The sequence below is a fragment of the Leptosomus discolor genome, chromosome 13, assembly GCF_034619465.1.
Source record: "Leptosomus discolor isolate bLepDis1 chromosome 13, bLepDis1.hap2, whole genome shotgun sequence".
NCBI lineage: Eukaryota > Metazoa > Chordata > Aves > Leptosomiformes > Leptosomidae > Leptosomus > Leptosomus discolor.
The window spans coordinates 4,479,444-4,501,575 of NC_141403.1; the positions used below are offsets into that span (position 1 = coordinate 4,479,444).

Consider the following 22,132-nt stretch of genomic DNA (forward strand, 5'->3'; position numbering starts at 1 on the left):
GAGAGCGCGTGGGATGGGATTTGGATGGGGAAGGGCTCATCCTGGGGAGAGCTGCCCATCCGCCGAGCCTCTGGTACACGAGGCAACACCGAACGATATGAATAATTCCGGGGAAAACGCAGCAGATGCAGTTAAAAATACCTAACGCTGCCTTTGTGGTTTATTACCTTTTCATTACCATTTTCCTTTATTAATTTGAAACATACACTGACTTTTTTCCTCTCTCTCTCTCTCTCTCCAGCGTGGATTTCAACACATTTTTGTGCGGGTGCCAAGAACACTGTGTTCTGTTAAGTCACGGGGTGACGTAGGGTGGTGGCCAGCTGCCAACCTGGGTCAAGTTCATTCAAATAAGTTTCAGTGGCGGCTCTTGCTGCCCGAGCCCTGTCAGTCCTGCCTTCGCATGGTAGGTGGCTCTGTTGCGTTAGTTTTCCGAGGAGCTTGGGATTTCAGGGCTTTAAATTTTACAGGCTTTTGGATATTTTTTTTTTTTTTAATGTTTGCAGAAGGATTAAAAAAAAAAAAAAGCCTGACCTCGCACGAGTCTGTGAGGAGGGAAAAGGAGATGGCCGTGGGTTTACAGGGCAGGACAAGGTCTGCAAGCTGTAGAGTATGTTTAGGTGCTTTCCTTTCTCTATCCACAGATTTTCTTTATTTTATTTTATTTTTTGGACTCCTGTCCTCGTGATGGCTTTCAGTCACAGTGTATACTTTTGTGTCTTTAAAGCAGGAGCTGCTCCTGAGGCTTCAGTGACAAAATCCCTCTTGTGACAAAAATCGATGAAACGGCACACAGTGCGTGAAAGCGGCAATAGCCTCGCTAGGTTGATCACTTCCCTTTCCTACGGGGTTTTGTGTTTCGCTCTCTTAACCCTGCAGCTTTGGACTGCTCTTAAAAATGCGTTAAAGAAATCTCTTCTTCAGGGTGAGCTTCCTGTGTACAGGGTTGTCCTATGTCATGGTGTTGAAAAGTCGGACTAGTTTTCTTGGTCTCTTTATTCCAGCTTCCCTTTCAGGGGACCGTGTTGTTGCTACTTTGCATAGTAGCATACTTTTCCTTCCTGTAACCCTACCAGAAATCACACTAGATCCCCTCCCCTTCACTTCCAGTAACTGCTCTGTGAGCAATAATTTTGGAACTACTGGCAAAATAAGAGTCTTTGACAAGCTCATAAAATCCTTGCAACAGGATAGCAGTTATAACGCCAGAGACATCACTAAGTGGTCTCTAAGACAACTGTTGATATTTTAGTATTTGATGAGAAACCCATTCTTCCCGTTTGCTTCTGGGATATATATTTTTAATTAAGAATGAGATCGCTGGGAAAACTTGGTGTTTCCAGAGAGAGGTCCTTAGCTTTAAAGAGAATGGAGAAGTGAATTTACAGGTCATGATTTGGATCTGGTTTAACCGTCTCTTATTTGGACAGGTTAGCCATGTTATTTTTATATTTTATTCTTTTTAGCTGTGCACCAAGTTTCTAGGTCTTGGCTCACTTGATGTTTGGCTTTTAAGGGAGAGAAACATAGTAGTGTCAGGTTCCCATGATTCAACACCCACTCCTGAGTTACCTGTCGGTGCTTGCTGGCTTATCTTCTCTGTGTGGGAGAGTGGAGAGGATGATCAGATTTGTGTTCATCACTAGGTGTCACTCACTTGCAATTACTTAAAGTATGTTTCAGGGCAAAATTAAAAGAAACAAAAAACTCTCTTGCTCTCTACCTCACCCAGATTGGGTGTGTGTGGGGGAAGGAAATGGTGTGAAATCTGGAAAAGAATTTTTTCCCATCCTTCTTTCCCATAAAACTATTGTATGTGGTGTTTTGTAATTTTATTGCTTTATAGCATATCTTGATCTGTATTTTTGTTATTCTTGTATAGTTCTGTTGATGTAAGATAAAGTTTTCTTGTCTGTTTTCAAGGATGTTTTCTTCCCTCTGTTATCGTGTAAAAACTTAAAGAATAGCAGATAGCGTTGTAAAAGATATGGAAATCTAGCTCAAGGGAGGTGCAGTTACGGAACTACAGGAATACTTGAGAGAATGCTTGGAAAAAAACAGAGATGACAGGACTCGTAAAATTGTTCTTGGGGCTTGACCACTGAGCTATGTTGGGCAAAGGATGGTGATTAAAAACTGTGCACGTATAAAGATGATTTATACTTCTGTTACCTAACAAATTGTATGGAATGCAGTGCCTCGGCTGGGTCCTGGTCAGCCTTCTCCCTCGTCAAGTTTGGGGAATGTACGTTCAGTTGTTGAACTTGAGAATATTTCCGAATTCTGACACCAATGCTGAAAAAAATAAAAGGGGGAGAGCAGGAAGGTTAAGCAGTAAAACTCAATAGATTTGTTCAAAGCTGTTGAATGCACACCAAATGCTCTAAATATTTTATTCCAGAAGGAGAGTTTCCAGACAATGTACAAGTGTCCATGAGGATAACTGGAAACTTTATTGGCAAGGATGGCTATTTTTCTCTCCTGTATCTCCCACCCTTCCCGTTTCTTTTTCCCTTGAAATGTGATGTGTCTTTTATCCGACCTGGTTCTGTCATTCGGTTTGGGAGCTGGGACTGCTGTGGATCAAGATGTTGCATAGACCCTGCCTCCCCTCCTTCAGGTTCAAGTGAACTAAGCCTGTGTTGTGTCTGAGTTTGTCTCCTCAGGGAACTCAACCTCCTGGAGGGTCTCCAGGGAGCACTTGCTGGGAAAGGTTCTCTAAATGGCTTCAGTCGTGTTAAATGTGGACTTTGAGTGTCAGTAAAAAAACTGGTGAAAAACTGAAGCTTGTTTATCGTGCATTTGCTTTTTCACCCTCTCTTCTGTGTAACCAGAAGCATTAGTTTAAAAGGTGTAGCTATATTCAGAAACTACCATCCCTCATCTTTTCTTATTCATCAATAGTAGTGGCTATTTGAGATCAGCTGCTTTTCTGTGAAAGATGACCTAAGCCAAGGAAACACCTCCTAGACAAAAATCATTATTCCTGTGGACCTGGAGTGACGATTTGCTGAAGGTAACAATAATGGAGCAAATCTGTTGCAGGGTTGAAGATACAGTGAGAAGAGAAGGAAAAGATTTTGGGTTTGTTTGTGTTGAGTAAGATTCTTAGCACCAGCCTACCCATCTGCGCGACATATATGTGGATCTCTATAGAAGTTATGCGCTAACTGAATAAACAAGTAAATCTCTTAAGCTCTGTCTCAGACCCCGTGTTTGTAGTGTCTTTGCTCATATTTAGGCTGTAAAACCAGCATGAATTTCTTATGACAGCTGAGAAGAAAACACACAGCCTCCACTGATACCTGCACAGATATGACAGAACTCTTAATCATAAGATTTAGTTTCCCTTTGCGAAGATTATAGGTTAAAAGATTCATCTCCTTGTTCTATCTTGGATTACTAAGTGTTTGTGGCTGTGTGTCACTGTATTTATCTAGTCCACATGTTGTATTTGAATTTAACTGAGAGTGTGTTTGGATGAATAAAGTAGCATAATTTCCTTCCCTTCCCCTGAAGGAGAGGTGGGTTTCTTTTAAAGTATGGCAGCTATTATGACTAACTATATAATTACACCTTTAATCAGAGTAAAATATTTTAGATACACAGTAGCCCCATTTGGCCCCTCAGTGTTGAACTGAAAACCCTCTAAAGATGCATAGTATGGCCTGTAGTCATCATCGTCACCTTTAATCACTCAGCATATTAAAGCCACTGTGCAGGAGTGTACATGGCTGCGTGATTTGGTTTTGGGGGGGGTGGTGAGGGCAGGGAAGAGAGAGAGGTGTTACTGTAAATTCCTTTTTCTGCCCCTAAATCTGCAAAGACGGTATTGCGTGTCTCTTATTACTGTCTCTGATCATCATTTTGCCAACATTCAATGGATTTCTTTTGCTGTTGTCTTGTGATTGAAGGTGGATGTGGCTCCGAAGCTGTGGGGAGTTGGTTTTAGTTCATCCAGGATACTGAAGCTTTTGAGAGGCTGATGGGTGTGGAGAGCACCTTGTTCAGTGCACTTTTCAGAAGCATGGCCTCCAGAAAGGCTCGCTTCCTCCAGACAATGAGCTAGGTGAATTTGTCCTCAGACCTTCTCAAAGACCCAGCTCAGCTACTGTCTGTCCCATTATATGCAAGCTAAGTGCGAGTCTCTAATTTCTGGCATATTGGGATTCATCCTCGAGAAGAATGTACTGCTACAATTAACATATCAGTTTTGTAATTCACACACTCCATCCCCGGTGTTAATCATGTAATTTTAATAAAGCCTAATAAGTGCTGTTTCTTGCAGACCTTAATTATGCTAGTGGCTATTTTTAAAAGACATTTTTTGCTTTAGTAGAAATACAGTTCTAATATTCACTTCTGCCCTGTTTCATGTTTTGCCCGATATGTTTATTTTACATCTTTTTTTGTGCCAAGAGGATGAACAGAGGAGGAAAGGACAGGGCACATGTCACATAGTGAAGAAGAAGGGACAATGCCAGAGCGGCAGTTCTGTCAAATAGAGCCGGATGTGTGGATTTCACAAGGTGGCACACACAGTTCATTTTTGTTGTCATCTCTGAAACTAATGTAGACTAGTTTGGGGCTAAAAGGTTGAATGTTCTTGGGAGAAGAATTGAAAATGGCTGAGAATATTGTATGAGAAAAGTGGAAAGACCTTTGGGTTGTGCCGTAGCAACTGATCTCACACAGAAGGGCCTAGAGTTCGGAAGTGAGCACATCTGTGGTTCCAAGACACATGCCCCTGACAGGTTTCAGGCTTAATTATGCGTGGTCTATTTTACTCCATCAGGAGTGAAAAACCTTGAGCATCATGTTTGCAAAACGATCATGACAAGGCTAGAGTTTGTTGCCTGTTACTGCATGTTTTCTCACAACTTACTGGGTATACAAACATTGCATAGGGATGTTGGTACGGCACTAAGATAAGGGCAGTAAATTAAAACAAACATAATAAATGGAAAGCCTTTGTAAAAATGTGCAGACAACTGCATTCAGCACAACTGTTGATGGCTTGGCCTTGAGCTCAGTTGGTGGAGCTGCTGCTGCCTGGCTGCCAAGATAATGTGTATGATGTAATCATGCCAAGCCCACACTATCATGGTATTACAGCAAAAGCTGTGTCTGTGAATGGGCACATTCCCAGTTACAGTCAGGTACAGTAGCAAGGTAATTGGAAAGGCTTTGCAAATACTGTCTATGTATAGTTACAGCTTGAAGTGGGTGTTTTGGGGCGTGAAAGGCAAAGTAAGTCTCTGGCTGGCCAGGTACTAGAGAACATAGTCTTGAGTTGGTACCTTTTTTATCTAACTCTTGCAATAAATGACCCTGCAAGCATGCACCTCTTCCCCAGCTGCAGGGGAACATTTCCTGATCTGGTGTAAGAATGGCTGGATAGGATAGACCGAAGATCTGTCATTGCCCTTTCTCTGCTTGTGGCCAGACACCCACAACTGGGACACTGATATAAACGTAGGTTAAGCTAAATGGATTAATTGGCCAAATCATAAAACCAGTTGCTTTGCTGCTGGCTGAATGTGCATTAACATAATCCCTGATCTTCAGAGAAGACTGATACTTGAATGTTAGAAGGTTGTGAGTGATAGGGACAACTTCAACAAAATATAGCAAGTGTTCTGGTTTTAAATACGTTTGTTGCATGTTCCTGAGAAGCTGCATAATATAAATGTTTTTGTATTAGCAAGTTTGAAGCGTCTGCATCTAGCCTGTCCAAAGTGAATAGGTCCAAATATGAAAACTGCAAGGATATCTGTTATGTCCTCTCAGAAATACGTGCAACTTGATGGGAGATTTTTGTTTGTTTTGTTGTTTTTTGGTTTTGGATCTTTTTTTTGTTTGTTTGTTTGAGATGTGTTCTTAAGATATTTACATAATCCTAAACTGACCTTGTTTATGTGGTTGCATACAGTTTCTTCATGCAACCTTCACAAACCCTTCCTGCTTTCTGAAGTTTTTGGAACAGTTAGTTAATTCTAACTCTTCATCTTCCTCTTTGACTGAAATTTGCAATTTCCTTTCGAGAAACAACTTCCTATTGAGTACTAACTTCTCTGACCGCTTTGATGTATTGGAAATTTTTGTTTTTGAAGTCCTGAATGCATTGCAAAATCCAGTGTTGTCTTCACAGCCTGAACTTCTGCACTGCCTGGATTGAGGACGTATAGAAGCGGATAGGAACTCATCTAACAAACAAGTGAAAACACAATTAAATTGTGCTTGGTCATGCAGCGTCATTGCAAAATTCCAGACTGCAGTAACTGAAAGTCTGGTTAGGCAGCTAAAGGGGACTGAATTGTTGCATATTTGCTGTGATTAGCGTCGACTTTGGGAGATTTGCCTTTTGGGAGTTGTGTGCATTTTGAAAAAAAAAAAATGCCGTAGCATATTTGGAGGCAGATACAGCAGTGGGCTGATTTCTGTGGTGCAGCCGATTGTCATGCCAGAACTACAGGAATCTGACTCCTGGCCTGCAAACCAGCCATTAAACTTAGATTTAGATGCCTGTGTTCTGTATACAATGAACAGAAGAGCTTAAGTGTTAAATACCAGGATTCCCAGCTACTGTCTTTCTGACCAGGGAACGCTTAAGCTCCCTGATGTTCCTGGATTTTATCTAATGCCTGTTTGATGTGGAGCAGGGACTGGAGGCCTTAAAGACCCTTTGAATCTTGTGATTTTTTTCCGCAGTGGCCCAGCCTGTGAGGGAGAGGTAGAAATGATCTCTTCATTGCTTGCTTTGGTGGGTTGAAAGCTTTCCTGAGAGGGAGAGATTTAAACTCTCTTAAGCTAAAGATTGTCTTGCTAGAATTGGAATTTCTCACTGCTTAGTCTGAAATATCTGGAGTGTTACAGAAGAGTTATGTGTTTACTGTTGCAGATGTGCTTTTCAATGCAAGCAATGACTGGGAATCTCTGCAGAGCATAAACCCGCACCTACTGAATCAAGCCCCTAAACAGGCTTAGGTACAGAAGTACCAACTTTGTACTCACAGGCTTAAATGTGACAGAAACCACGAGCCTGCAGAGTTGCATGGTGTCTGGGTATGTCCAGGAGTGCTTTAAGAAAATCTTGAAACACTGGGTACTGAAAAAGCTGGGTTGGTTGGGAGGCTTTGGGGAGAGGAGGAGAAGATTTTGTGACTGACCTCTTGGACTTTGATGTCTAAATGCCATCAAAGTGCCTCTTGGAGTCGAAGTCTTAGCTTTTCTAGCTGAAGATAACCTCTTGTATTTACATATATAGAACACTTTTAACAGTTTTTTCTTTTGTGGTCTCCCTGAAGTTATCAAAGTGATCAATAGGCTCCGATTTTGGAGAGTTAACAATTAAGTGAGGACTTTCAAAAGTCTTTTACATTTGAATGTCTGCTTATGCTCAGTTCGAGGTGCTTTGCAGTTCTGCTTCCCTCGCCCCTGGACACTAAGCCTTAGTGGTGCTCAGTGCTTTTACGTGGGAGTCCGTGTCTAGCACCTGTGCAAAATAAGCTTGAGGGCCAAGTTGCCAGCTACAGTTGAGAGTCCCTTGTGAAAATTTTGTCTTCAACAGCGTCTCCCCAAACCACAGGAACTGATGTTAGATCCAGTCTTAAATGTCAGGCTTTCTGACTCAGTCCTGTGCTTGCAGCACTAGATCACATTTTATCGTGAAGGTTCGCATGTTCAGGCAGTGCTTCATAAACATCATGTGCTTTTTAAAGTAGATCCTTGGGTTCTTATTACCACTATGGTTTCCTCTTCTGTATCTGAAACAGCAAATTCCCCAGATTTCTCCCCAGAGCATTTTTTTTTGGTGCAAGTTCTGTGTTGTGCTCTCTCCCTAGAAATCTTCTGGTTCGATTTTCCTTCATCAGTCATGAGCAAACTTTCGGTGGTGGTTGCCATCTACAGCAAATAGAGTCCCTCTGCTTCCACCAAAGTGATTTTATGTATTGTCTGTCAAACTACTTCAGATGTTTCCTGTGCTTCTTTCTGGCAGGGCTGTATCCATAGAGAGGCCACATTTGTGCACTCGATCTTCAGAGTCTTGGCCATGATATGTGGTATTATACTATCTAGAAAACGCATGCACATAAATCCAGTGGTGTTGCTTTCACAGCAATCCTGATTTATATGTTTTCTGGATCCTGTCCCTGCACTGTGCTTTTTTAAACAGTTGTTGAATGAAATAGAGGGGCTTTTCTGACCCGCTTGTTTTTCCTGGACTTCTGTACTTGCTGTTCAGGACATGAATAAGGCATTGGTTTAATGTCATCAGAAGTCCTAGTTTATTAGTATAGCATCACTTGAAGCTATAGAACCTCTTGGGGTATTTGCCTTAAGTTTGAGTTTTTAAGTATAAGAAAGCATCCCTGCTTTTGCTCCCTGTCTTTGTGCAGAATGTTTCTGTAATCCTTCAAATGTAAAGTTAGCTGCCGTGGAAGTCCTGCAAATATTTTTCTATGTTTGAAACCGATTTCTAGAGTCCGTATGTGCGTGTAGTGGGTTGTGGAGTGATGTGGAGTTCAGTTTTGGGGCAAGGAGAAGTGGATGTGAAGGTACACGCATCTGCTTTTTGCGTATTCTGTTCTTCCTTCTCGGTTTAGTAAAATTTATGTTGAATTATTACAGCCTTACACAGAAGTAAGTGAAGGTAATTGAAGTGGCTATTCTGCAAAAAGCAAGAGTGAATTCAGGAACCTCTTTGTTGCCAGAGTCCCCATAATTTAGGCAGAACGAGCCAACAGGTTAACGTTAGGTGTGTAAAAAATACACAAAGGCAAACCTAAAACTGGGGAGAAAAGTATGTGATGTTTCCTAAATGGAAAATGACAGGTTTGTTTAACTATAAACAAATAAATGCAAAAGCTTGTGCTTGGGTTGTAGTGGCGTTGTGCAGCTACACGTGCTTTTTTTCACTGCGGTGTTTTCACTGTGGGGGACCTCTTAAATTGAATTTTCATTTTGAGTGCTTTTGCCTTAAGAAGTGGACGTCTCATCGGGTCATCTAAATGTAATTGTACACTTTTGCTATTTTGCATAGGGTAGGCTTTGCATTCCTTCTATTAGTGCATTCCAGTAATAATAATACTTATATTTGGCTATAGTGATGTGATTTTTCCAGGGCTTTTGTTACTAGTAAGTGGAAGAGGGGAAAAATACCCCCACACTTGTTTGGTGGTACTTTTGCAAATGGATACAAATGGTCAACTTTTGATCTAGACACTCAGCTCCTCCTCCCTCCGAAGTGATTACTACATAACGGAATCTGTTTGCTTTTGGCAATTTGGGGGGAAAATGTATTTGAAATGTCTAATATTTCCAAGTGTAAATTTGGCTGTAGTAGATGTCAATAAACATGTCAAAAGGATTTTTATCCTGAAGTCTTGGTATGTGTTATATTAATGGTCTGAATTGCAGTAGCTCCAGTGGAAATCTTAAGTCAGCGTTTTGGAAACCAAGGGTTTAAATGATGTGAGTGTATTTTTACATTATTTTGACAGAGGAGTTTAAAACTGAGAAGCAGTCTTTTCTACAAGAATATTCAAATTCTTGTCCCAATCCTGAAGTTATATTCCCCTTTATGCCTGACCAGTTTGTTTTTCTTCTGAATTTTCTTAACTGACTGATTTTTTTGCTTTATTTTAATAACATTTATAGTTGGTGTGTAGTTTGCTTAAAATGAATTGATAACTCTAGAAAAAAACATGGTACCTACCATTCTGTCATTGTCTTAGAATTTGCTTTAACTTTGGCTCTCCTTGTTTGAGAAGAGTTATCATCCGTTGATAGATCTGTGTAGTTACTGTCCTATGCACTGAACGGAAAATACTGTGTGAGCTGGAGTTTAAATCATTAAAGCAGCGATATAGATAAACTGATTGGGCTTTTGGCAAGTACGAAGCAAGACTGTGCTCCACCACAGTTCTGGGCTATATTTGTACTCTGAAAAATGACCCTTGAAGCATGTGAAGTTCTTTGGATTTTAAAAGACTGATTTTGTTGTTGTTGTTGTTGTTGTTGTTGTTGTTGGTTTGGTTTTGTGTTTTTTTTAAGCCAGCTCTGCTGCAGTGTCTTGCCCATCTTTCAGACCAAAATGAAATTACTGTTGCTGTGAGCTGGGGAATGCAGGTCATCCAGGCGGCAGTTTAGGTCACTGTATGCCCAAGTATCTCTTTGCTGATTTGGAGTGAGGGAATAGAAAATGTTGTAGTGTTTTAGGTACTTATAATAGACTCTGGGGACCGTTTGTTGCTGCTGAAGTAATATGACTGCATGCTGTATTGCTGTCTAACCACTAAGAAAAAAAATTCCAATTAAAATAGTTGCCAGTAAGACGAGCACAAAATTGGTGCAGTGGATGCCAACATTTGCACTGCTGCATTTGGGCAATAAAGCCGCCTGTATCAGGCCCTTCCTAAAAATGCTGCAGCCGGATGCCCAGAACTGCTTGAGCACTTTCTTCAAAGCTGCTGGTACTGTCCCTCTCCTTTCTCAACTCGGCTTTTTCCTCTCCCCCCACCCCAACTTCTCGGTGCTAAACACAGCTCCCAGAGCGAGACCTCCGGCTGCTGGTGTTCCAGAGTTAACTGCTGTTTCATAAAAAATATTTTTCTTCCATTTACTTTTAGAAGAAACTTTGGGCCTGGGTTTGTGGCCCCAAACATTTCAGGAAATTGCAACTTGCACAGTGTTTTTAGTTGCTTCATATATAACATGTAAGTTTTTGATCAGAATGCTAACAGGTCACTCACAAGTTCAAGAAAATCAGATTTACAACACTTTTCTAAAATCTTGCTAGCTGCAGAGTTCAGTGTGAAGGACAAATACCACATGAGTATTTTTACTTTGGGAAGAGGAAAATAAGCAGAGAATGTTTAATAGTATCTTGAAGGACACATTTTATTTTTAAATGCTCTTTCTACAAGCTGAGTTAACTTGTATTATTTTCGCATTATCTTGTTCGCTTTGAGCTTCTCTTAGATTTTAAAAAAAGAAAAGAGAAGACACACACACCACCCTCTGAACCTTGGAGAAGTTGCATTTTCCATATGTAAATACACATTCACATGTGCTAACTTCATAGAAAAGAAAATGACAGTTCTACAGGATTTTTCTCCCCCCCTTTCCTGAAGTAAAGCAAGCATTGATTTAAGAATGGAGATGAAATTGAGCCATCACAGTCTGTTGATCTGGTTTGAGATAGTGGAGGCATGAAGCCAAAAGTTACTGGTGACCGCTGTGGAAACCAGTCAACTATTGCTTTTTAAAGTGTGTTAAAGTATGCAGACATGCACTGAGGCTCTCTTTTTCTCTTTGCTTGTAACTGAGAAGCATTACCTTAATTCTTTTTAATCTTCCTGGTTTATAATCCGTATAAGGAATTGCTTAGTACAAATTACTGATGTTTGTGTTTCAGAGCTCTTTTCTTTGCAAGTTCTCCATGCAAGTTACTAGCTGCTTCTTAGAAACTTGCAGTCCATTGAGTTTAACTGTTTAAGGATTGTACTTGATTACTGCCTTACTGGCATTTCAAGTGTCTCTTTCCTGGTATGCTTATTTACTAATAAAAGTTTTAAATATCTGTGATTCTCTCCCTGTGCCCTGTAATGTATGTTATACCCATATTATGGCAATCATGTCACTCTGTGTAATGTAACACACACATATTACAGCACATGTATTTTTATGCTAATCTAGATCTGAAAGGAGTTTTAATTGGGCTTCACTTTGAAATCTTTTCATGTGCTGTGAGCAATCAGCACAACTAAATGTGTCAAACTTCAGACAGTACTGCAGCGGTTAGCACCTTTGAATCTCTCTATAAAATGCATATTTACAACAACATTACAATTTTTGATTATGATTCCTTACCCAATTGATGGTTGCTTTATTTTCCTTCTGCTCCTCCAAAATTTAGGCTCATGATCTAAAAGAAAGCCTGTAAACTTAGTGTTGGGCTCCTTTTCTTTTGTTCTTCCTCCAAACAGAATTAATTTTATCAGAGTACATTTAACATATTTTTTAACTAGTTTTCTTGTTTGGTGTTCTTTGGCTTACTTGGAAAAGCAATTATATGAGTTTTCTGTTTCTTTAGTCTGCCTATAGGTGCTCTCATCACCATTAAAAATCAGTTTAGGTGAAGGTGGCGCTTTTGTATGCGTGCACATACTGTCATCGCTAACCCACTATTTCAGACGTGGTAAGATATTTCCTGCTCTGAGATATTGGCTGTTAAAAATAGTTTCAACCGTGCAAAAACGTGAAACAATGATCTAGAAAAGGTAGGCTGTGGAAGGACTTCTGGAGAGGAAGGAAAGGGTCGGAAGAAGTGAGAAACGAAGAGGAGAGAAGAAATGAAGAGACTATTTTAGGCTTTGGGGGCAGTACTGCAGGCACTGTGGAGCAAGAAATGGGGCAAAGGGGAGAACAGTCAAGTGAGAAGAATGTGGAGTGAGTGGGAGTAGAAGAAAATGAATGTAATGCGCTGCGCTGCCCAGCAGCTCGGTGTCCCTTTACGCTGCCAGTGGTGTGGCTGTGAACGCCGGCACTGCTGGAGCTGGAAGCGCAGAGTCTGAATTTCAAGACGTGTCTCTGTACCTCTGTGGAAATGATGAAAAAAAAAAAAGTTTCCACCAAGTGCTGAGCGTTATTGCAGAAATAATGCCTGTACTGCATTTGCATGTTATACAACACTGTGCCAGTTGTGTTTCCTTTCTCTCATTGTCTTTTTTTTCCTCCTTTTTCGATACGTGCTTTTCTAAGGGATTTCACAGGAAACTGCAGGTGGATCAACCAAAGATGAGAAGTTGGTGCGCCTAATTTGTACTTCACTGAATATCTGTGTGCAATCTCTCCTTTAGTTATTCTGGAATTGCTTCCTTTCATCTCAAAAATAACATGCCTGCAGTTATCACCGACTTTTTGAAAGAGAATGCATAATATGAAAGATGTTTTAAAGTATGTGACTGTTCCTGGTTCGGTCTAAACAGTGACATTATTGTGAGGTATTTTCTCATGGTTTCTTCTTTAGAAAGATTTTTTTTTTTTAAGAAAAAAAGTTTGCAGGATCATTATTCGTAACTGTATAGCCTAAATGTATGAGAGAAGCGATTTTATAAGGAAAACCCTAATTTATTTAGACTATTTGGAATAAAAAAAACTTGACAAACTTTTGAGACCTATGGAAGGGCTTAGTGCTGAAAGCTTGTCTATTTTCCCACAGTTATATCTATTTGTCTAGTAAAAGATACTGCTTCTCCTTACAAGTATCTCTCTGAAGACTTGGAACAAAACAAAAGAGTTGCTTGAAGATGGAAATGTATTTCCTCCCTTAACAGTTCCTACTGAATCCTGCAGGTGTTTAGTCTAGGTGCTTCAGGATTTAGCTCATAAATAATAATTTGGCTTTTAATCATGCCTTTCAGTTGAGTCCTCTTGTTACAGCCAAGCTTTAACCTGGATGATTACCATAGCATCACCTAAAATAGAGACAATAAAACTGAGGTTTCATGGCCTGAATCCACTAACTTTAATAAATGAAACTGAGTGAATAACTATAAACAAAGAATGTGAAAGTAGGTTATCAAACCATCTGATAACATCTGTTCCTTGGAAACATGAAAGTAACTATTTCTGTGTCAAGAACTAAACCCTGTTTAAGTGGTATTATAAGCTGACTATAATTTTCTCGTGTGCCCAAACTTCAGTGCATAATGTTGAGGTGTCTGTGCGAAATGATGTAATTATCTGCGTGCCCTATCAGAGTCAGGTATTTATATTTGAAAACCTGGGTCTCTGTCATGTGGAGGATCCGTATCAAGATGAGAGCTCAGCTGCGTGGGATAATACGCAGTTGCATGAGAGGAGACCTGGTTCTGTCCCTGAATGGTTTGCAAGATGCAACATGTGAAATGGCGTCTCCCCCCTCCCCTCTATTTTTAAGGAAGGAATGGAGAGCAAGGGTTATGGTAATTCACTTGAACATAATGTTGGCTAACAGTATGCGTAAATTGGTCCAATTTGTCTTTAACAGCCAGTCCTTTTCCTTGGGAGGAACTGAGGATGTTCTTGTATGATGGAAAAAAAAAAAAGATTAGACCAAGCAGAAAAGGCACTAGTGGGTTGTCTGTACTGACGTTTTTCAGCATTGTTGGGTCCGTTAGAAGTTGACTATTACTCTGATCACAGACTGATGGAGGAGAGCTCAGTGGTAATGCAGAATATTAAGAAGTGATAGGTTGACTTCTTAATGCTAAAGCTTCATTAAACTACTAAAACAACACCCAAGAGGTTCAACTGCAGCGCAAATGCTACGGATGCTAAAATTGCAGAGGGTTTTCCTTATACTCCATACGGTACGACTCAATATCCCTTAACTGCTGTTGGTTTCTGCTTCATGCCAGCTTTGTACCTTAGTAGCTCACTGTCCCCTCCTGTTCTTTCCTGCCCTTGTGCCCAGCAGACAGCCATTTTGTTCCTTCTGGCCTTCAGAATCGCTGTTTAATTCTACCTCTAAAGAGTACGCTTCGGAATAAACGCAGTACTTCTTGCTTTACTGACTTATTTGGTATAAAAACGCACTTGGGCTGAGAAGTCAGCCTCACCTGTTTCGGTCGGCTGATCCATGCCTTAGAACAACCTGTTCTGGGAGAGGCAGGCTGGAACAGCTTGTGGAAGTATCTCCAGAGGTACAGCCTGCTAAACCTGTTTGTCTTGTAAAAGCTGAGGTTTCTGCTCAGGATTAGAAGTTATGGCTTCGATTTCATCTTCCTTACTACTTCTGTATTCTTCACCTGGCTTTAAAAAAAAAAAAAAAAAGGCAACAAAAAAACCAAAACAGTCGGTAAAAGACCATCTTTTCATTAGGTCTATAAAAAGTCTGTTTTATTGTGATTTAAATCACTCCTCTCCCAAAGATTGCTTTCAAAGATCAGATATTCATGTTGAATTTTTTGTGTGCATGCAAAATCTTTTTTTTTTTTTTTTCCATTCTTTTTTGCTAAAACGATTAGTGCTGCGTGCAGGATACTGCCTGCCAATGGTGTATGTGTACAGGATTATGTGTGACAGAGCTCAAACCAAACAAAACCATGCACCTCTCCCTTTACAAAAAAGATTACACAGCCAAACATACTGCATGTAATCCTAATCTTCACCTCATTTTCCACTTCAAGGCAGTATGATCTGCACAAGATACGGGAGCTGATAAACAATGATACACGTTATTTATTTAATTAATTGTTATTTCATGTGTGATGTAAACCACCATTTTGTGGGTTTGTGTACTGTGCTTCAACTTCCTCACTCTTTGAAGTGCAAGAGAGAGTTTTCTTGTCCATGTCGCCCTCTGCACCTTTTCTTGGTTTCAGAAGTCGTGCAGGCAGCCCCGTGTTGGAGGATAACCAGCAGTCGGGCTCAACAGCAGCCACATCATTCCAGTAATTTCTGCAGAGTCATGTCAAAGCCCTTTCAACTCCTCCAGCCCACGAAAACATCTCTGACACTATCCCATTTGCTCTTCTTTTGATAACAGCTATTGGTATTTTTCCTCTGAATTGAATCATACTTGAGGTAATCTTTCAAGAGAGTAGCTAATGCAGCTGTAATTTTTTACAGAGCTTGTGGAATAAATGGGGTCAAACATGGGTAAGGCTTCCCCAGAAGCTCTGCAAAGAGAAGCTCTGCAGTGTAGGCAGTGGTGCTTAAGGTTTGGTAGCTGGCCTCCTTGCTCCAGAGATAATCATGAATCAATTTCCTTGACGATAGGAAGCACTGGGCTGCTGGATCCAATGAATCCTTTTTAATTAGTCATAGAAGAGAAGCCCTAACCACTTGTTTAAAGATCTCAAAACACCATTAAGAGGAGATGAGGGTGCAGTCTGTGACCAAATTCTACTTTGAATAATTACAGCGTTGCTGCCTACACTTCTCCTCCATATTCAAGTAGATACAGCATTCTTCTTTGCTGCTTGGCATCAATGATTCTGTGTGTTAATAACTACTGCATTCCAGCCTAGGGGTGGTGGCATCTAGGAGATAGCAAAAATTCATTCCCGTGTCTGTGTGAAGGGAGATGTTGCTGAAGTTTAGCGGTGGCTGGGCAGAGAGAAAGAAGCAAACCCTTTGTCAGCTCAGCGGGAGTTGCTCTTGGGGAGTCCCAGAGAGATGCTCGAGGTGGCCGTCCTCGTGCCCCTGAAGAGCGTCCGGCTGGGTTTCCTGTAATGGCAGCCACAAAATGCTAATGTGCGTGGAGCGGGACGTGTCATTTCCCAGCGCGCTGAACCAACGCTGCCGATAACTATTTAGGACAGATCAGATGGCCTGAGCACATGTGCTGAGGAGGAATGCTGTACTTAGCCAAGCAACTAGGCATTATCTGGATCCATTTTAAATATATGCTGTCTCTGTCATAACACTGGGTGGTTGTTCCAGATACAAAATTTCAGTTAATCTGCTGTGTCAGTTTGGGCTTGCAAGTCCAAAAATACCTTATTAGTGATTTATGTCTTTCATTGTTGTTCTTTCTTGTCATACGGTTATCTCTGCCCACGCACTGCTACCTAATCTTGTACATTTTGCGTGCTGTTCCTGTGGTTATTCCGTGAGAAGAAAGCTTGGTGTCACCCACAGAGCGGCACACGCCTAGCTCTGCACTTGAACATTAAGTTTCTTGTGTGAAGATATACCTGAATTTTATCTCTCTAGAGCGAAAGTAGCTAGCTTACCAAGAACCAAATTTTTTCTCAAGGTACTAGGAAAATATTTGGCATAGACTTCAGTGCTTCAGTTAAACTTCAGCAAACACAAAGCTTTGAAGAGAACTGCAAGCTTTAAATCCTTCATATCTTTAATTATCTTTATAGAGCTGAATAATATCCTGTACTATCTGTGCGCACAATGCTTGAATTAATTTTGTGTTGATTAATTAAGGGGAAACTTCTTTTCTTTTGCCTTTACCCTACTCCCTGTAATCCTGCAAGCCAGCTTCTGGTGGAGTTAGCTTCAAGCACTCATTAGCATAGCCTGGGCCTTTGGCATACTGCACTGGTAATTTATGCTTGTGAATATTCATTGTAGAAAATCCAGCGGCTTCTCTGCTCGCTCTGTTTTTTGGGGAGTACCATGCAAGATATAAAATCTCCTTGCAACCTGTAGCTCACTCCCTGGGGTAGAGGTTTGCTGGATTTCAATCCCTTTGCGTGCATGACAGCAGAGTACCAATAGTGCAAATGTAGCATTGCCTATCAGAAGACGGTGTAAAAAGAGAGGTGACAGGGTGGTCACCTGAGTTCACTCTGTGTGTTTGTTAATACCAGTCAGCTTCCACCCATCTTGAGAGGGCGAGTAGGAGAAATGCAAATTAATTCTGAAGAGAGTAAGGACATCAGAAAAGCGAAAAAGATAGTCCATGAGAGACCAGGTAGGGGATAATAGAAAACGCTTCCAGAGTTAGAGGCAAAGACATGTGAAAGAACAAGTAGGAAAGGAAATGCTGCAATATTAATTTTCCTCTGTATGTACGGTGGTCAAGGTCTGAAACTCTCAAATACTGTTTCCATTTCGGCCACAGCTTGGCTCTGTGACCTTGAGACAGCCTGGTTCCCTAAGGGTGCCATCTGAGGAACCCTATTAGCTCTTCTGCCATTTGAGCTAAGCTGTAGTAAGATACTAGGAGGGAAGAAATTTATTATTTTTAGGGAAGGAAATGACAGACTAAGTGACCTCCGACTGCAAAAAGTTATTTCAGTGACTATATAGAATGTGATAGCCATTTTTGGTCAGTAAGAGGAGATTTGCACGTACTGCCGCATGCTGAAGCGTCTTATTTTCAGCTGATGAACTTGTTCAGAACATCTGTCAGCTTTTATTGAGTACGATATCTGCAAAGTATCTTCATACCAACTGGAAAAGATTTATAACACTTTCTGAATGCATGATGACTGAAGAAGTGAAAGTGTTCAACCAATACAAAAGTAGGGTGTATATACTGACCTTTTTCCATGGAAAAGTTTCACTGAGTGATGTATCTTGGGAGGAGAGCCCAAGGGGGTTGAGAAACTTTCCCAACTACTCATCTCCTTGCCTCTAATTAGCCATCATTGTATGAGAGTGCCTTTTTTAAACAATACAGATTTATTATTTTTTTTTGGATAGGTTTGATATGTTAGCTTTCTTTTTGTACAGAAAGTTTTGTACAGTTCTGCTTTCTGTGCTGAAGCTGGAAACTTCAAATGGAAATTGAACACATCTCATTAACTTACTGCTGGTTTACTGATAAGAAATATCAAGTGTTTACTAAAGTGATCAAGTACAGATATTTCTTGCTTCTGTCATTATTGGAGTGGAAAGGTAATTTTTTCAGACCTTTTAGAAGCAAATGCTGCACAGATTGCGAAGGTGCTCCCCAGGAACTCACTCAAGGCGAAGCAACAGGCAGCTGAAGCAAATCTCTTGAGGCTGAGGGAGCGAGTACTTGCTCACAGGAGCAGCAGCATGGTATCTGCTGTGCTGCCTGCATGCAAAATCTACTACATCCTTATGGAATGCTGTCTTTGTTTCACTGAAGTCCAGAGTTTTGTCTTTGAATGATTTGGGTCAGGATTTTACCATTTCTGTGGTTGGTTTTCTGGTGATTTTTTTTTTTTTTAATGAATTTAAATTTACGCAGGTAATCATATATTCTCTAGCAATCTTAAATGTTTAGCGGGGGGGAATGTTTGCTGTTTCTTATTCTGGTTTCTATTTTTAGGTTTGTACCATCCTCTACCTTAGCTAGTACTGGTGACTTAGCTGTCAAAAATACATCATAAATTAAATACATCATCTTGAGAGGTCTCTTCTGATGCATTTTGATTCAAACATGCTTATGTTTAAAATACAGGGTCCTGGATGCTCAGCTGCGGTACTCACTAACTTCTTTGTTTTCCTGTAGCCAAATCTTATTAGAAAAAAATGCAGTACTCTGCACATTTATACTATAGTCATTTTTCCTTAAAAGAGCCATAGAAGGGGAACATTTAGAACCTTTCAAATTAAACCAGTCACAGGGCAAATTGATTTATTCTGAAAGTGAACAAAATGAGCCATGTTTGTCGTTTTAGTGAGAGAGGGATTGAGGTGAGCCCCTGCATTTTTATCCACTTAGCCTGTGGACGTGGAAAAGTGGTTAAAATGGTCTAAAAGAGGGTGTGGCAAGGTCATCCTTGGAAACGATAGGTAAATGTTAGTGGAGAGTCTGCTACCAAGTATTTGGAGTGATTGGGATACATGGGAGACAGTCATGGAAAACCCCAGGATGGGAATGATTAGGTTGGGCTCAGGGGCTGGAGGAAGGGATTGAGGTGGGGAAACAGCCTGTGTGTAGTGGGGACCATTGTACCTTCAGCCGCTATGACCAAAAGTTTTTGTACTTTGAAATAATAAGCGATGTGGAAAATTTAACTGCTTTTAATGTGACACTTCTCTGTGCTTAGCAGAGTTGCTCTTCGGAAACTATTAGTGATATTACTTAGTGGTATTATTTTTAAAAAACCCTCTTGAAAATTCAGCTTCATGATGTTTAAGATATTGATAATCGAGAAACAATTTCTTCACTGTTTATCAGTGATTGTTTTAAAGTGAACCTAAGAAATTAAATTAGGTTTTCTTTTGCCAGCTACTACCATAATGTTGGTAGGCATGCCAGCTTGTTTACTGGATACTTGAAAAATCATGGGGTTTTATTAAATTTTAAAAATATTTTTCTCTTCAGACTGTATTTCTGATGGTGGCTACAGTTAAATAATGTATGGAATTGGAAGGTTAAGTTTTTATTCTTTGATTTTTATTTTTTTTTTCTCCATTTTTATAGCTTCCTCTTTTAAGAACAATTTCCAACTGACCAATTAAAAAAGGAAAAACTCTAACAAGCAAACAAAACAAAACCCCAAAACCCCAGAGTATGGTCTGCTTGGGCAAGTTCGGTCTAAACAAATATACAATAATAAATATTAGCAGAAAAATTAAATGATTTATTAGACAATCTTTACTTTGGAAAGCTTCTTAACTCTTACAACAGTCAGTGGGATTAGAACACGTGCTTAACTTGAAGCACATCCCAAGGGCTTTCCCCATTTGCATTTTACTTGCTCAAAGAACTTCAGGTTTGCATCCTTTTTTTTTTTTAGGTGCAGTGGCTATTGCACCAATTCGAGCAAAATTAAAGCATTCCTAAAGCAAAAGGGTACATCAGAATGGTGTTTTAAGAATGAAGTGCTTGCTTACTGCTTTAGTACTCTTTGAAGCCTTTTATTTCTGGCTCTTTTCCAGCGTGGAAGGAGTTTGTTTTCAGAGAAATATTGTTGCCAAGGGACAAATGTTGACTGTGTTGTGTTTAAAACAGGCTGATATTAATTACATTCTTTGAGCTATTCTCCTTCTCTGGATAACTTTAAAAGGTCCTTCCAGTTTCCAGAATACTTGGGTAAGCTCTCAGAACATGAACACAGTGTCTCGTCATTTACGTGAAGAATGTATTAAAGAACTGGCAAGAGCTGAACTCAGTTTTGTGCACAGTTGAGAAATGTTGGTTTCAGATGATTACGCTAATTAATAACATACAACAGCATTAGTGAATGCAGTGATTTCCCTCCCTTTCCTCTTTTATTTTTAAAGCCTTTATCTGAGCCAGTTGTCAGACAACCTGTGTGGAGAGCTGCTTACTGCGTTAGACCAGGCTAATTTTTTTCAGGAGCTATTCTGTGAGCGGGGCAGCATGATCTGGAGCAAAGTGAGTCTTTGGGGTTTTCCAGTTTCCCGTTGATAATGTGAACCTAATGTTTTGCATTGGGTTTTGGTTCCTTCAGGGATCAGGCTGAGTTACTTCACTTGCCTCTTCTACAGAACAGTTTTGTGCAAGCCTCCTTGAGCTGGGCTAGTACTGGTGGTCCCAGTGATGGGACTGTTACTATGCTCACCCCACCAGAACTAGAACAAGCTGAGCCAAAGGAGGTGAATTTTCTCTGCCAGCCCTCGCCTCAGCCTTACAGTCTCTTTGCAGACTTGGTTTTGGGCCTTCTCATTCACTCCTCACCTCCTCCGTCCATCCTTCAGTGGGATGAGTTCAGTGTGTCCTATGAGTTTCTGGGAGAAGGTTTTACCAGTCTGAACTCCAGCCCTGCTTGCTCGCGGCTCTGGCTGCTGAGCAGTGATCGATCCTCCCTGGACCTGCCTGGATGCAGCCCGACAGCTTCTGCTCAACTTCTGAAACCTTCCTGGGAGGCTGTAGGCCTGCTGGACATGGGTGGAGGCCAGCTTTAGTTGTCAAAATCTTGTTTTAACAAAAGGTTACATATTTTTTGCCAGCTACGAGCTGTCAGTAGAGGCATGTGTTTCTTCCCTCCGTGCAGACTACAGAAGCCAGCCTTCCTGCTTACTTGAATCCTGACGTGAAAGCTCCTTTCCTCTCAGCTTTCCTCCCAGTCACGATCCCTGTCGCTCATTAGCCTCTTTCTACCTTCCTGAAGAATTGCTTTAAGCCTGACACCTGTCTGGAAACTTCTCATAGAGATAAGCATAGGACGATCGTTTTGATAAATTCTCCAGATCTAGTTGTTTGAAAAAACAAATGTTACTCGTCCCAGTTGTCCCTCGAGAGATGGTCCTTATATTCAGGAATTCATGTTGACTGACAAAAGATTAATGTGCAATTACAGTGAAGTTGTCCCAGTTACATTAATCAATACATTTGCGTTCAATTTATGGATTACTAGGGAACATAAATAACTGCCTACATAAAACTGTACTATCCCCTTAGCATTCTGTTTAAAGACTTTATATTTTTATTTGTCTAGACAACTTCAACAGAAATTTCTGAGTATTCATCCGATAACGACAGCGTTGGAGAAAGAGGGATGGGCCAGGCGACCACTACTCCAGGATCCACTAAGAGATTACGGTCGGGGTCAGGAGCGGACACGGGGGATGTTACGGCACGACCGGCCAGCGAGTGGCTGAGGTCTGCGCAGGCCCTGCTGCGCACCCCTGGGAAGCAGGGGGGCAAGGCCCCCCGCGCCCCCACCGAGTCCGCCAAGAAGAGGAAGCTACTGAGGTAAATGCACCGTCTGCCTTAAGGAAATGTTTGGGGTTTTTT

At 40.8% G+C, this 22,132-nt stretch overlaps 1 protein-coding gene across 2 annotated transcripts in view; it reads left to right on the forward strand.

Moving 5' to 3' along the window:
- The window catches only part of SPIDR (scaffold protein involved in DNA repair), a 198,914-nt gene that overhangs the window by 32,154 nt on the left and 144,628 nt on the right, over positions 1-22,132 (forward strand). Inside the window, exons 6-7 of one of the 2 annotated variants that reach the window (XM_086472516.1) lie at positions 242-406; positions 21,834-22,090. In XM_086472516.1, the coding sequence (XP_086328642.1) occupies positions 242-406; positions 21,834-22,090 (422 nt within the window). The remainder of the gene's footprint in view (positions 1-241; positions 407-21,833; positions 22,091-22,132) is intronic. The other variant, XM_086472517.1, reaches the window with a different exon arrangement.